This window comes from Serinus canaria, chromosome 1A (assembly GCF_022539315.1).
Source record: "Serinus canaria isolate serCan28SL12 chromosome 1A, serCan2020, whole genome shotgun sequence".
NCBI classification, from domain to species: Eukaryota; Metazoa; Chordata; class Aves; order Passeriformes; family Fringillidae; genus Serinus; species Serinus canaria.
Window position 1 is genome coordinate 32,472,957 of NC_066314.1, and position 15,728 is coordinate 32,488,684.

Sequence of the window (15,728 nt, forward strand, 5' to 3'; positions counted from 1 at the left end):
GAAGTCTAACGTTTCTCCTGGTAATGTTTTGCAACTACTTGTAAGAGCAGTCTTAGTATGGTGGTTTTTTTTATTTCCTATGTATGCACACAAGTCTGTAGTTAATACTGTGTGTATGTGATTTTAATCTAATTTTTACAATGCCTGGCAAGTGCACTTTTGGGCCATTTTCCCTAATAGAACAGAGACAAATGTTTCTTCTGTGTTTTGTAATATGATGCAAAAGAGCATGTGTGCAAATACTGTTACTAAAAAATATTTCCTTAAATAGTCTTAAGAAATGACAGCTTTAATAATTTTTAGGTTTTTTGGTCACTAATATGAGTACTAGAATGAAACTAATATTATTATTCTAGTGAAATAGAATAATCTGATGAGAAGCTTTCCCAAAACACTTGTGTCTCTTCTTAAATATGAATTAGATTGGCATGACTCACAGGAGCATCTTTCAACATTCAGGTCTACTCTAACCAGCATTTAAATCTACCAGGAGTAGATTTGAACCTTTCTAGAAAGGGTGATACAGCTAAACAAAGGAGATGCTTATTTTTTGTAATTTGTTGGGGTTTTTATTTTTTTGTTTAAGTAGTGAAAACTCCAGAGAGAAATTCTGGTAGGTCATATTGTTTTACCTAAAATAATGATGACTCTTATTTTCAGAGCTGATAGAATATGTGTCTGAAGTATCTATCACAAATATGATTTTAAATTCTTTTGGAGGGGCCTTTGTTGGTAGAAGGGAACAACATGAAATTGTTGGTTCTGTTGTCAATCATTACATCACTTACAAAGAGAATTAATTAAAATTATATTGGCTGGAAAAATCATCACTAAAAAGCTTTAAATGGAGCCAGTTGAAAAAATGACTAGATAAGGAAAATGACTAGATAAGGAAAGGTTCAGTCATTTGTAAAGTTTGCTAATCCTTGTGGCACATTATGCTGCTCTTCAAAATTGACATGGCCAAGGGGTATTCAAACTGTAATGGGCTACTCATATAGAAATACAAAAACCATTTCCAGAGTGCACAAAGGTGATCTGTATAGAAGGAACTGCTGTATGATTTGATGTCTTAATATCAAAGCAGAGAGATTTAGCCTACTGGTTCAAAGTGGTTTCTACCTGAATTAGAGAAATATGGAGCTGGAAGGTAATGCAAAACTGCTTGTCTGTTTTGAGCGTTGAATAATTGCAGACAGGAAAATAAAGGCAGGATTATTTTATTTAAGAAGTTTGAAATATGGAGCTCTGGAATACATTTAATGCAATAACTTATTTGTTTGGTATTTTTCTGGCATTTTAAGGCTTAGGAATTCTGAGAGACAATGTTTTAGAATTATTCTTGATACATACACAGTATGTCACTGGATGAAGTCAGACCTTGATCCTAGACTTAAAAAAGAGTTACAGATCTGTTAGCTGACGTTGAAAATTCTTGAGTTGTAAAATTATTGAAAACTTGTTTCAAGATCATGTTTTCTGATAGCAGTGCTTCTACAATTGTTTCTTACTCTGGTAACAGTACATTATCCAGCTGATGTATTTGTTTTAAGAGGAGAAAAAAATCTGATGGAAAGCATTAGGTTATCCTCTTACAGAACACACCTGTGTAAAACAGATACTGGAAATGTTACTGCTTCTGTTTTGGGGTTAGTCTGCTTGTGGCTTGGTGAATGAAGAGGAGAAAAGTACTTTGCAGGGGTGAACTTTCTTGTTTCTGCAGAAGCTGCTAACTTGGAGGTATATGTCATAGTCCACAGCCTCTGAATCTTGTGGGTGAATGGTATTTGATGCTTTGTGTCATCACACTGAGAAACGAGCTGCTTACAGGTTAATTGGGATAATTCTTCGCTGCAGCTTTACAGCTCCTTAAAGTTGCATTGGAATTTTGCTATTTCATCTATAAAATCAAATTATCTGTACATTCAGGAATAGATTATGGCATTACAGTGGTTTTGTTAAAAATGTCACCTTAAAATGTTAGGAGGAACACAGAGCTGCAGAAGAGTTCAGAGGTGGCTTTTATAGCGAGGAGGAAGAGGACTCGCAAATGGGTATGAATGAAATGAAGGCATGAATGTTAGGGAAGGGCTGAATAGTATTTATTACTCTCTCACCTCTGGTACAATGATACATGGTTTAACTTTGTAGCATAAGTAGATGGTAAGTTGTTCTTTGAACTCCATTAGAATGTGAGCTTGATAGACTATTTTCAAGGCTGGCCAATTGTTGCATGGTAGAGGTTTCAAACCCGTTTTGAGGAGGAGCCTTGGGAAGTATATGTTCAGATAAAAAATCTTATGTTAATAATTAATTCTTAATTAATGTTTAGTTTTGTAGAATAAGAATTTGTCACTCTTACAAATATAGTTGCATATTCTAAGAACTGTCAAGAAAGCTTTCAAACCAAGAATGCTGATGTAATAAATTGAAATACCTTAGGCATGTTGGAGTATGTGAGAACTTTGCATCTGTGACTGAAGCATGTGGGAGGATTTGGTAAGAGATTAAGTTCTGGACAAAAGAAAGAAGGGTGTATTCAGAAGAGGAATTACTGAAGTTAAGGAGTGGCCTTATTAACTCAAGTGAATTGAGGTTATGTGGTAAATAAATGCAGATTGATTAACAGTTGTAATTGCATATGCACCTGATAAATTGCTGCAGTTGCATTTTGCATACTTGCCTCTTAAGGCACCAGTCATACTAAACTAAATACCGTTGTATATAAAATGTACTTCAGTTTATGGTTAACAATAACAATCACTAACTTGAGAGGGATTTCATGGAAATCCTATAGTATGAGTTAAAATAAGGAGTTTTAAAGAGTGCTAAATTTTTGTGACAAGTATTTTTGAAGAGATGGTTGATATTCTTGGTCATTGTAACCACTATGTGTTTGTGAAGGGGAGGCAAACATTGACATCTCATCTGGCTTGCTTAACAAATTCAAGGTGTAATTTATGTAAATATGAAGTTGCCCAAATGTGAGATTGATTTTACTGGGATTATGATGCTGGGAAAGTCTAACCACCACCATAGCCTCCACTTAATTGCTGGACTGCCCTAGCATGTCTAGAATTTCAGGTGACACTTTTCAGTTTGCATCTTTGCAGGCATGGAAATGTTGCATATGTGCCTGTTATGCCACTTTCATCAGTGCTAAAATATGTTAGTCATGTATACTGAAATCTACACACTTGTGTCTTGTGTTTGTACCCACCTTCCAATCTAAAACCACTACTCAATCAAGATTTCATGTATGCTGAATAGCATCGACCCTGGAGTCTGTAATTATCCTTGTCTGGATAACTAACAATCAAACTAGGCGTTTAATTCTATTTTAGACTGTTTAGATTAAATGTTTAGTGTGTTGGGCGTGTTTGTTTGAGTTAATGAATGAAATACATAAAACTTTTTAAAGTTGGTAGCTTGATAAACCAGTAAGAAATTGCTGTGAATTTGGACCTATAGAATGAAATAATGAAGTTCTGTAGGGCTTGGTATGCAAGAGTCTTCAACATCTGCTTCTATCAGCTTTAATTAATCTTATATCTAAATACAGTATTTGGATGTCTGTGAAAACCAGTCCCTGTGTTTGGGTGGTTTAGCTTTGGTTTAGCTTTCTTTTCTTTTTACTGTATCAGAGGAAGCCAGAGGGCATATTGGGTTGGTAACATCCTTAATTTTTTTCTGAGCTGAGGCACATGGACAAACTTGTTTGCAAAGTTGCAGAGAGTCAAGCCTTCTTCATTCAGAAAGTGTTTTCATTGTCCTGCTGTTTTATACGTCATTTGTTGGCTGTAAGTGTAGGAATGTGAATCTTACCATTGCCATGTGTAGGAGCAGAGAAAGGGTAATGGCTTCTACTTCAAACTTCCTTTCAAAACTAAGGTGAAACAGATCAACATTCATCTGCTGACAAGAGTGCTACTGCAGTTCATGCAGTTAATAAAAATCACATTCTTCTACAAATAATTAGGTTTTTTCTTAGAAAATTATTTTTTTGTTTCTTACCCATATTCACCAACACTTGACTTAGTTTGGGAACCCTGTTTTATAAGTTGATGTGTAGTTTCTTTTGTATCCTCCATTTCTCCTAAATGAGAAATCTAGCTATGAATTCGATCTAATATGTCAACCTTTATATTTCTCTTATATTTCCTGTTTATAACTAAACTATAAATATAACTCTAAGTGGTCAGTTTGAGCATGGTTGTGGATCAGGAGTCAAGATATTGTCAATCAATCTATTCTTGGATGGGCAACTCTTAATATTTTGTGGATACCCATATGCATGGGAGTGCATGAGCTTGCAGTGTGTCATCTCATTCTTGTTAAAAGAAAATGCTGAGTTGTAGAGCTTTGTTGTATGTATTAGTCATGAGTAAAAGAGGGGTTTTCCTTTTTTAAATTGTCCACTAAAATGTAAAACCTTCAAATTATTTCAAAGCAATTGAGTTATTAAAGCAAGAGTTCAGCAAATGGCAAGCACAGTTCTGTTAGTAAGGAAATAGCTGCGAAATTGGCTGACTTACAAAAATCTAGTTTAACCTAAGTGCTACTATACTGCGTCATCAAATGCAGGGTTAGGGCAAAGGTTAATAGATGTCTCTGTTATTTGTCTTATTATGGGCCTTGTTTTTATCTTAACTATTGCAGTGTTGTCATAATGCTACAATGTTGGTATACCTTTTTAGTGTTTTCAGACCCTAGAGTGAATTAATTTTTCTTCTTTTTTATTTTTGACAGTCAAGGATCCCTTTAGTGAAGAACTCAAAAAAATACAAGTAAGTGAAACCACTTAACATTGAGATTTTAATCTGTCACCTGATTGTATACAAACAATACAGATCTATTCAGAAGGATGCAGTTTTAGTATAATTTGCAGGAAGTAAATGCACTTCTTGTAACTGATGTTTTTATTTTTTTTCCATCTTTGGCAATATAAATAAGATTACAAGATTTGGCTGTGGCATGCTGGTTGCTTCATACACAGTGAAAATAGTACATAATTTGTGTTGTAAAAAGAAAAGAGTGTTGCAAATTTTGAGACTAAATTTAGAAGTTTTTCACTTACTGGTACCATTTGGCTTTCCAACCTTGAAAGCACAGCTGGTAAGAGATGATTGATGTGAAACCTGAGGATCTAATTTAGTGTTATAGAAGAGCAAGGGTTAAAGTCCTTCAAAATGGATTTTAAAATTTGTCTCTTTCACTTTGATTCCATTCTGTTACTTGTTCCTGTATGTACTTTTTTTGTCTGAAGTATCCGGTTAAAATTTTTGAGATGTCACCGTTGAAGCTATCTATATTATTCTTAGAGGTGCAGCATGCGTTCAGGTGGTTTTCTCTTCTGACTTGAATTGTGAACATAACGATCTGCTTTTGCTAGGCATATATAAGCAAGTATTGCAAGATAATTGTGGAGGCTTTGGGGGGAGGGCCTTTTTTTGGTTTACAGTCTGGGATTTGGTGTTTTGGTTTACTGGATGGGTGGATTTTTGTATCTAGGATTGAACTCTCCAAAAGTGAGTAATTGCTTATTAAGCAGGTGGCCTTGGCTGGCTTCTTGGATAGAAAATGTTTCTGAATCTCTTGAACAAATTAAATTTCTTGAGGCAGATTCTGGGGATTCTTTCAAAATGACTTTACTAGTGTGGATAGAATGCATTTTGTTCACTGGACTTGGCCTGAGAACCTGTTCTATATGTTACTCCTGTTTCTGCTGCACTGTTCCATAGTAATCCTATTGCATGCTTGATTGTTTGTTAGCTACAAAGGTTATACTGTTCAGTTGCTTGTTTTATGCGGTCCAGTGGTTGATTAGGAAAAAAAAATGGTCACAGTAATATTTCTCATGTTCATCTCACTCTAGCTATTAGTGAAGTCATGGGTGTATCTACTAGCAAATAAATGGAACTTGAAGTACTGCTGGTGGTTTGTGTGTGTGGTGGAGGACTGATTTTCCTCCTCTGCCATTCACAGTGTTTTCCGGCCAGGAAATGAGTTAATAAGATTGGTTAGTTTCCTGAGGAGTATCAACTACATCAGCTTAATCTCAGTGATGATTTTGTAGTACCAGAACAGGGAGAGGTGATGCTGATAATTGTTGATGGTGCTGTTGGGAAATAATTTGTCCATTGTTTGATCAATGAAAGAAACATTTTGCTTTTCTTGTAGCAATTTTCTTACAGGAAAAAAAAATTGGCTATTCACATTTTAAAATTATGTCAATAATGCTGGTGCATCAGGGAATAGCCTACTATAGTTACTTTTAGCCTACTATAGTTACTTTTATTTTTTCAAAATTAGTATAATCAACATTAAATTAATTTTTTTCAAAATTAGTATAATCAGCATATGCACAAACTGAAAAATTACTTTTTTGAGTATTTTTTTGAATGAAGGCTCTAGTCTTAGCCATTTGATAAACCTTCAACATTTCAGAATAGCCTTTAGAGTATGTAGTTGTTTGTGTATGTAATTGCATATTCTTTGTCTTTATGTTTTGAATAATTCCTTCTTAAATAAAATGGTCCCGGTTATATTTAAATAAAATTGCTTGATATCTTGATAAGTTTAACTCCCCTGTAAGTAGCAGTTATGTGACATTTCATATTCATGTTTGTTTTGGGAATTAGGCCTTTTGTATTATGGTGTATGCAGGAAGTATCAACAAGATAGTTCACAGCTTTCTGCTGTGCTTTGTTTTGGCTTTTTGTTTGGTGAGGGTAGTTTATTTGGTTGTTTGTTTTAAATTAAATTACTATAGTTTGAAGGTAGACTACAAAAATCTTCCTTTGCTCTGAATTTTATGCTGGAATGTGACCAGATGGTACTTTAGTGTGGCTTGTATAAAATGTCACAGGACATTTATAAAGAATAAAACTTTTATTTTTACACAGTAGCTATCAAAAAAACCACCCCAAACAAAAAGATTTCTTTAGAGTCATTTCACTACTCTCTCGGTAGTATCAAAATACTACTGAGAGCCTCTTGGTTTTAACTGGCAGATCCATCAGAGTCCAAGCTGCAGTCTAGTTCAGCTTCAGTCAAGATCTGAAAATTCAATGTGGTGTGTACTTGGATTCAAATCTATTGCCTGCATCATTGTTGGTGTGTGAGACATTACAGTTTCCTACTTGTATGTTTAAATCATGGGGCTTTTCCTCATGATGTATGGAGATTTTAGGGATAAAGGGAAAAAAGTACATCTGTACTACTGCTTGTTTTAACATAAATATGTTTTTCTCATTCTAGGAAGATGAAATAAGTCTCATGATGAAGAGCTTGTATGCACTTCATGATAAATTGGCACAAGTAGCAGGTAACACTTAAAAACTATTGTGATGTAACATTATGGCAACAGCTACAAAAAAGTCCTTGCTCAGATAGTGATTTGCAATAACTGGGTCCCTGATAGCCATTTAGAGCTCCATTTTGGGAAATCTGATATCCTGTTTCTAGTTCACTTATACTGTCTTTTTCCACCAGTGTTGCATCTTTTGCTGCAATGTTTGCAAATGATATAGGCTCTTGAAAATTGTGATCCTGTGTGGTTTTTGACCTGATGCCTTAATTACTTTAGTAATCTCATTTTGTTAAAAGTCTTAAATTAAATTTACTATGTTTAAGAGGATTGAGTGGGTTTCTTAAAGGTTGTTAATTCACAGTGGTGAAAATAAAATATTTTGCAACGGTGATAAAATGGTTACTAATAAAGTGAACAGTTGTGGTTGAACAAGATTGCCTTCTTCGATAAAATGTCCAACTTAACCATGTGCCTTATATAGTAATGAAAAGTGCTGCATATAGTAATGTGTCAGATTTGGTGTTCAGGGATAGTATTACTGAATATTCAAAGTAAAAAATAGGGTGGTTTTATCTAGAGTCATAATGAACGCAGCTTTAAACTGCACACATAGGAAGTGGTGAAGTTAAGGCTGTGATTATAACTTTGGCATCTGGTAAGTGAGAGTCACAGCTCAGTCTGTGTCATGACTATTAAGCCATTTTTATCATCCTTGCATATTTAACCATCATGGGTTCGGGAGCTCTTACTGGTCTTTGTGCTAACTGTTTGTTTGGCATCAGCAAGTTTTACCCAGAAGGCTTTTCCATTACCATCAGGTGCTACAGACATTCTGCAAACATGAAAAAATGTGGAAACAACTCTGTGTCAGATACAAAGCCGACAATAGAATATGTCAAGGCTCTATAGGAAATGTGTGAGAAGTTTTAGCAGCTCTGTAATACACTTTATATTACAATAGTAATCTATCTTCATGCAGAAACATTTTGTTTGCACAGCATTTACAATGTCTGCTGTGAATAAAATAGGTGTTTGGACAAACCCCACGTATTTTGGTTTGTTTACATCAGAGGACCCCAGAATGGGTCAAGCTGGGAGGAACCACAGTGGGTCATTTGTGCCAACCTCCTTGCTCAAGCAGGATCATCCCAGAGCACATGGAATAGGATTGCATCCAAATGGTTCTTGAACATCTCCAGCAAGGGAAGCATTCCACATGCTTTCTGGACATTCTGTTCCAGTGCTCAGTCACCCAGACAGTAAAGATTTCTTCCTCACGGTCAGGTGGAACTTCCTGTGCGTCAGTCTCTGCCCATTGTCTCTTGTTCTGTTGCTGGGTACCACCAAGAGGAGCCCAGCTCCATCCTCTTAACATCCTCCCTTCAGATAGCATTGGTGAGGCTCCTTCTCAGTTGTCTCTTCTCGTGGCTGAGCAGGTCCAGCTCTTTCAGTCTTCCTTGTAAGACTGATGCTCCAGTCTCTTGATCATCTTTGTCTTCTGACATAGGCTGTACTATAGCAGAGTGTTCAAGGTGATTGTTGCTTTTCCTTGCTTAGATCACTGTTATGCTGCTTCCCTCTCTTTTGAAGAGTCTAACAGCTTGCTGTTTGTTCGATGTGTCATCTGGCCCTCCAGGGGCCATACAGTAAACAATGTAGTTGCATGTGTAAAAAGGTTTGGCACATCATTTCTACAACCCGGAAAGAAAGGGGGTTTTCTTTATGAGCTGGGGCTTACTTCAGTGTACAAATCTTTACCTGTCTGCCTTATGAAGAAGAATTTGTATGCTCCAAGACAGCTGCTTGCTTCACCAGGTCTCAAAGATGCGTTTTTCTCTGCCAGTCTATTTCTGGCCAGAAGGATCTTCAAATGCTTCCTTTTGAAAAATAGAACTATCCTTTCTGGTTAGGTGATACTCCAGACTGGAGCTGTAATGTGAGATTACCTGGTTGCTCAGTAGAGTAGCTTTCATACAGTCTGAAGAAAGACCTAATCCATCTTTACTTGGACAGAAATTCTCCTCAATGCCAAGTTTCTTAAGATACGAGAGGAAGATGTCTGCCATCCAGTTTTGAATACTGTATTGATATAGACCTGGCAGACTATCTGGAAGCAGTTTGAAAGGCATAAAACAGAGAAAGCTGCAAGGGAGATGCAGGATTTAAGAGTGTTGATCTTGTGCACAGTGCACCACTTCAAAAGAGAAGTTAAAGAATACAGATTTACTCAAAGTGGTGCTTTTCAGGTCTCTCTGTCACATACTTGGAAAAGTTTCTCTCATTTCATACTTGGCTATGAATCATTTGTTCATGTTATAACTATTAATATTAAAAAGGCAGGCTGGAAACTTGAAGTAGTCTGTTCTGTTAAGCTTTATTCAACATCTTGACTACAATAAAGATGGTCCCCTCAAAGTCTGGTTTCTAGCTCTGTTTAATAAAACAGAGTTAGTATTTTTACTGATCTAGTTTCTTACCTTGTCAACTTCAAATGGAGAGCAAGTAATGGGGCTTTTATTTTAGAAGATAAAACATGAAGTTTTTTAAGGAAGAAAATGTTAGAGTTACAGTTCATTAATTTTGAGTTAATATACCATGTTCCAGCTGTAGATATCTATTCTGGACTGTGGTGCTCTATTATGTTGTAAAATTATTTCATTATCCAGTATAGAAATAGGTTGCCTTTAATGCATCACTGTTCTTAGAATTACTAGACTGCCAAACCTACAGTGAGTAATTTTTTGCCTCACAGGAAACTCAGAACCTGATGAGCAGATATTGCCTCTCCCTTGAATTGAAGTTCATGTTCCCATGTTCTTAACTTGAATGGTTTAGCCATTCTTCAAAACAGCAACTTCTTCTAAACAGTATATATTTCAGTACCGAACACTTTCTGCTTTTTAAAAATTACAGTTACTTCAGCATACATTAATTACTGGCTATCTTGCTCTTTCTTGGAGAGACTTCAATAGATCATACCCATTTTCAGTCAGACTTGCAAAATGAATAAATCTAACCACTATATTCACAAGAAGCAACCAGCTACCCATGAATATGACCCTTTCTTGTAGATAAAGGAGTTTTCAGGTAGCCATTTCTTTTGCCTGGCATTCTTCAGTGTGACAGTCTATCCGATTTAGACAGTTTCCTTCTTTTCACAGGTCCTTGAAGTTGCAGAGGTGAATTAGGCTTTCATATGTAATGAGGCTTCCTGATAAATCCATGGCTGGAGTGAAAACCTGACAAAGCACTAATGTTATTTAATATTAATTTCAAGTGTCAGCTATGTATCTGATGGCTGTCACAGGCTCTCTGTTCTGTCACTCTCCTTAATCTTTTGTTTTTCAGGTAATTGATACTGTGCTGTTTCCAACCAGTGATTAAACAGCTATTCAGCAAGTTCTGGTGTTCTGCAGCGTTATTGAGCTGTTAAATTTGCCTTTGGAAGATGGGCATTCTTACTTGCTCTTGGTCTGCTTCTTTTCTTGAGTTGCCCACTTTAGTGTTCTGCTGCAAGTAGCCTGAAAACATGAGACCTACTGAACAAATGTCTTGTATACTGCTTGCAGTTTGTATTGGTGGCCATATCACATCTGGCTATAAGCTAGAGACCTGTGCTAAATCCACGTCTTCCTTGAAATATTGGATTTCCACTGTGTTTTGCTACCAAGTGAGAAAATTATTTACAGTGTAAAGCAAATACTTCAAAATTTTGAATCTTTCTGTTGCCTGTATATACTGCAGCTCATAAGTTAAATGCCTAAATTAAAGTCAATTTCAAATATTCTAGCCTGCATGGAAAAGAAGATCTGACTTGGTTTCTTTATTAGAAGCAGTTGAGACATAATAAATACTTCTTTAGAATTAAAACTTCTAGTGGCTTTTTGGTAGTATTTCTAGAAGAATTTGACTTCCTAAGTGGCTTGCCCAAATACACTAACATAAGTTAAAGTGTAGTTTTATGATCCTTACTGGGATGTGCTACTTTCTGCCTCCCTTCAAAAGCAAAGGTTCTTTGTTCGCTCTTGAAGTCGGTGATCAGTACCCAAGGAAGGTTTAAGCTCCAAGATTCATGCTTTCTGAAGTAAGCTCACAGCAGACATAACAGAGGGACAGTTTTAAAAAGAACTAAGATGTCTCTTGCAGCAGACTTGTGTAAGGTTTTTTTTGCCTGTGCTTCAGTTTTATTCCTGAATATAGGGCCTCATATGGAACAGTGGGACACATTTTTGGCTCAGACTATGGAAAGTGGGTTTCCAGGCCAAGTGGTTAATGATTGCACCAAAGTTATTCAAAGTAAGCCTTCATTTGCAGAACTATTAGCTAACACAGTGACTGAAATGGCAAATAGGAATATCCTGCTGTTGCAGTAAAACAGAAGATTGTCTGGCTTGTGAAATGCCTAACTTTCTGCAAGCTTTCAAATTCATGAGTTTCTCAGAAGAAAGCTGTTAAATGGATCTCAGCAAAAGATGTGTTGGAATGAGAAACTGTCTCCACTAGCTTTTTGTACAAGATTGAAACTCCATAACTCTGATTAGCTGACTTTTTTTGAGTGGGAGACGAGATGAAAGTGATTTTTATTCTTCTCCCCCCTGCCCCAGTATTGCTTGAGGGAAATTTGAACTGATGTGCCTTAGACATTGTCAGAGCCCAGGCAGCAAAGGTTTTTTGTTAACTGTTAAACTTGTTCAGAGGAATACAGTTTGAAAAAAGTTTCAGCAGCAGGACTGAGAGGAAACTGTCTGCTGATTTCTGAAGATGAGACCGGAAGCTGTTAAGTCAGTGTGCTGGCTGGCTGCTGTGTAAACGTAATTCTTGGAAGAAGGCACATAAGATTAGCATTTAAAACTACTAAAGTAATTCAGTAGTCCCCTACAAAAGGGAGCTTTTGTTCTGTTGTAAAAGGTAATGCTGTGTTCTCAAAAGGTGGAAAATCCAACATGAACCCTGAAACTTCTTTTTAGAATTCATATTTTTCATAATCTGTCTCCTGTTTGTGTGTTTGGTTTGCTTTCTCATCTGTGTATTAGCCTCACCCTTTTTATTCTCTCCCATTTATTTCATAACAGGACTTTTCTGCTAATCTAGATAATTAAAACAACAACCAAAGAAAAGCTTCTTAGCAGAAGGGTCTCATCCCCCTTCTCTTACAAGCTGTTTTGTTCAAAGTATGACTGACATGCTTTATCTGTATTAAAAAGACCCCAGAACGACTTCAGGTCTTACCAAACGAGAGAAGGCTTAAATGTACCTGTCAGACTTGGCTCATATCATACAACTTAATATCAGGTGTAAATTGTACATATGGCTATTAGAGAGGTGGGGTTTGGGTTTCTTGTATTTATTCCATCAGTTCTAGATTTAAAACAAAATGTTTACACCAGAGAATGTATGAGTATGATGTATAGTTATTCCAAGTCTGCTAATCTTGAAACATGAAATCACTGATGATTATACATGTAAATTTACAGGCTGTACAGTTTAGGCTGTACAAAACCAAAGACTGCCTAAATTACATACAAGAGAAGCCCACAGCTCCAATTCAGGTGCTGAGTTCTAAAATTAGAGTGGGTTTTATGAAAGTGGTGTCAATTTTCAGCAGTGATCTGCCTAGTTTTGCTGTTACAGTAGACTCAGGCACTTTGAAAGTCTTAGATGTTGCATGCTAATTTTCAAGTGAAACAACTTGTAAAGTTTTCTGCTCAGCACTTGATTGAAAATACATGCATGCACATGGGCTTAGTTCCAGCAGCACTTCTAGGCCAGTTAGCATATGAGCACTCTTACAAACACTCTTCCCATTTCTCTATATCCCAGCAGTAAGAGCATCCCTGTTACGCCAATCTGCTTGCAAGGCCAAATTCTCTTAAATCTGTTGAAGTGTACTGAACAAAACTTCAGCAGTCTGAGAAGGACTTTGGCTTCTTAGAAATGTGTATTTCTTTGGAACTCCAGATGAGCGAGGCATGAGAGTGCTTCTCCAGAACTTGCTAACTCCAGTTCCCTAACTTTTGCTCACATTGTCTTGAACGTTCCTGTTTGTGTAGGGAACTAATACTTGAAATTGCTTTTTTTAAAGTATATTCCAATAGAAGTGAAGCTTTACATTTTACAGAAGCACAAGTATCTTAAATTTTCTTAGCCCTGCTGTAGCTTTGGGAATAGTACAACTTGGCATAGATTCAAGAAGGTAAGGCAAGCATAACACTGAGCCAGTGAAAGACTGGGTTGTTGTTTCCTATTTTATTGTTTTGGCCCAGTAAAGGTATAGTTACAGATGCCAAGATTTAGGGTTTTTTAAAGAAATATCAGGGGAAAAAAGTGACTTGCCACTGCTGACAGTTCTTCAGAAATGATGGCCTAGTGATAGATGGAAGACTGATGTTTGACCTTTTCCTTTTCTGTATGGCTTTGTGTTGATATGACTGTCACTATTTTCACTTCTTTTTTGTTCATTGCATTAACCACATACCTTTAGTTTAGCAGAGAAAACCAGGGAGATGATGGCACATCTGAGGACTGACTGTGCATATAACTACCTTATTTCCTGGCTACTTCTGCGCACATTCCGAAACCAATAGAAGATGTTAAAAATACCCGTTTCAACCTATAGTGGGATGTTGTGCATGTTCAGGAAAGCAATGAGTTACCAGAATAACTTAGGCCAATCTATCATGCAGTAACATCATAGTGCCTTGATGTATTTCAACTGGAATTTGGGCTTTATAAAAGATAATACAGGTTTTGGAGTTAAAGGAAAATATCTGGAGGCTGAGACAGGGTACAGTAACTTTTATGGTAATGTCCTTCTGACAGTTCTTCATGCTACCTATTGTTCTGCTTTTGGTGTAAACACCCAAACACACTTTCTGAGCAGCACATGAGATTGTATTGCTGTGATTTGTACATATTATTAGTTCTGAAAATCATCGGGGTTTTTAAACTTCTTTTGAAGGAGAAATTTGTGCAGAGGTTTTTTCCATATTTTTAGTGGAACCTTTGAGAATTACTGTACTACTATGGCTGCTTGCGTAAATGTTGTTAACCGTAAGCTGGTGTTCAGGTGATTTTACTTTATATAATGCAGTGATAAACAGATCAAAATAAAAGTTTTTATTTTACCAGGGGAACACGAATGTGGCAGCTCTATTCAAAGAAACCTTACCGTCCAGGAGGCAGCTGCATATTTAAAAGTAAGCAAATGAGTTATTTTTCATTGATTGATTGTATAGAAGATCTGTATAAGTTATAATTTGTAAGGCCTGTTTTCATATCTACTAATTGAAATTTTAGTCAATACAGTATTGAATATTATTTGGAAATTATCAGAACTGATTACTTGAGTGCATGCTACCTATGATTTTTATTTGGGGATGTAGTGAGCAGTTGGGGAGAGGGAGGGTAAAAGAAACTGACTTAATTGCAATGAAAGTGTAGCTAGTAGTGCTTCAGTGACACACAGGGCTTTTTTCCTCTTTCATTAGAACACCAGGAGATGATTTGGATTGATGGAAATAGTTGACCAACATGAAAATAATAAGTTTATCATACTCAATTATCTAGATTTTTCTCCAGAAATCACTGTATTGGTTTTTGAGACTTAGTAGAAAAGGATACTGTTTTCCATTCTTTGTGGAGAAAGGTTGCTGGGTAGATCTCTGCAAGCACCCTGACAGGCAGCAGCTGTTTGGAGAGGCTATTCATTGATTCTCTAAATAGAAATGGTCAAAAAAAGGCCTTTTTGTTAATTTGATCACTGTGCAGTATTACAAAAACCCACTCTCTGTTATTCCCCTGCCTCACTCCCCAAATAAAAGATGACTCTTGCCTTGTCTTGACAGCTGTAGGGTTTATTTTAGCCCACGTTGGTGTACTCTTCAGTGGAAAACTACTTGAAGCTTTTAAGAGGCAGAGAGTGTAAGATTTTTTTGATTGGATGGGGAGGAGTTAAACTGATGTATTTAAAATACAAATGTGCAGAAATTTTATATTTTGGCAAATGTGTATGTAATAGACAAAAAGGGGCAATGCTTTATAGCATCCCAAAGAAGCTGCTAACACTGGTTTATGGTTTGGCAATAATAGTCTGTATCTGTTAAAATCAGTCCATTGTGGAAAAAATTAAGGTGATGCCTTAGAGCTGATTGTCTTGCCTGTCTGTTATGCTGGAAGAATGACATAACTGTTCACTGTTACCATAACTGTTTTAGCTCTGCTAGGAGGCTCAAGTTTAATATTAAAAATTGTTGCTTTGTAGGAAGTCTTATTTAACCATACAGTTGTTTTGCAGAATTTGTGTGTTCAGTAATAAAATTTTCAATACTTTAATCTCAAAGATAAAACCATTACTGTCTTTTCTTAAGTACTTATGCTTGGATTCTCAGCCAATGTAAGGTTCAGAGGAAAGATGAAA

General features: G+C 36.3%; 1 protein-coding gene across 1 annotated transcript in view; it reads left to right on the plus strand.

Moving 5' to 3' along the window:
- Nucleotides 1–15,728, plus strand: part of LEMD3 (LEM domain containing 3) — a 41,718-nt gene that overhangs the window by 10,720 nt on the left and 15,270 nt on the right. The window contains exons 2-4 of the mRNA XM_018919589.3: nucleotides 4,750–4,787; nucleotides 7,261–7,327; nucleotides 14,441–14,508. Coding sequence (XP_018775134.3) covers nucleotides 4,750–4,787; nucleotides 7,261–7,327; nucleotides 14,441–14,508 — 173 coding nt within the window. The remainder of the gene's footprint in view (nucleotides 1–4,749; nucleotides 4,788–7,260; nucleotides 7,328–14,440; nucleotides 14,509–15,728) is intronic.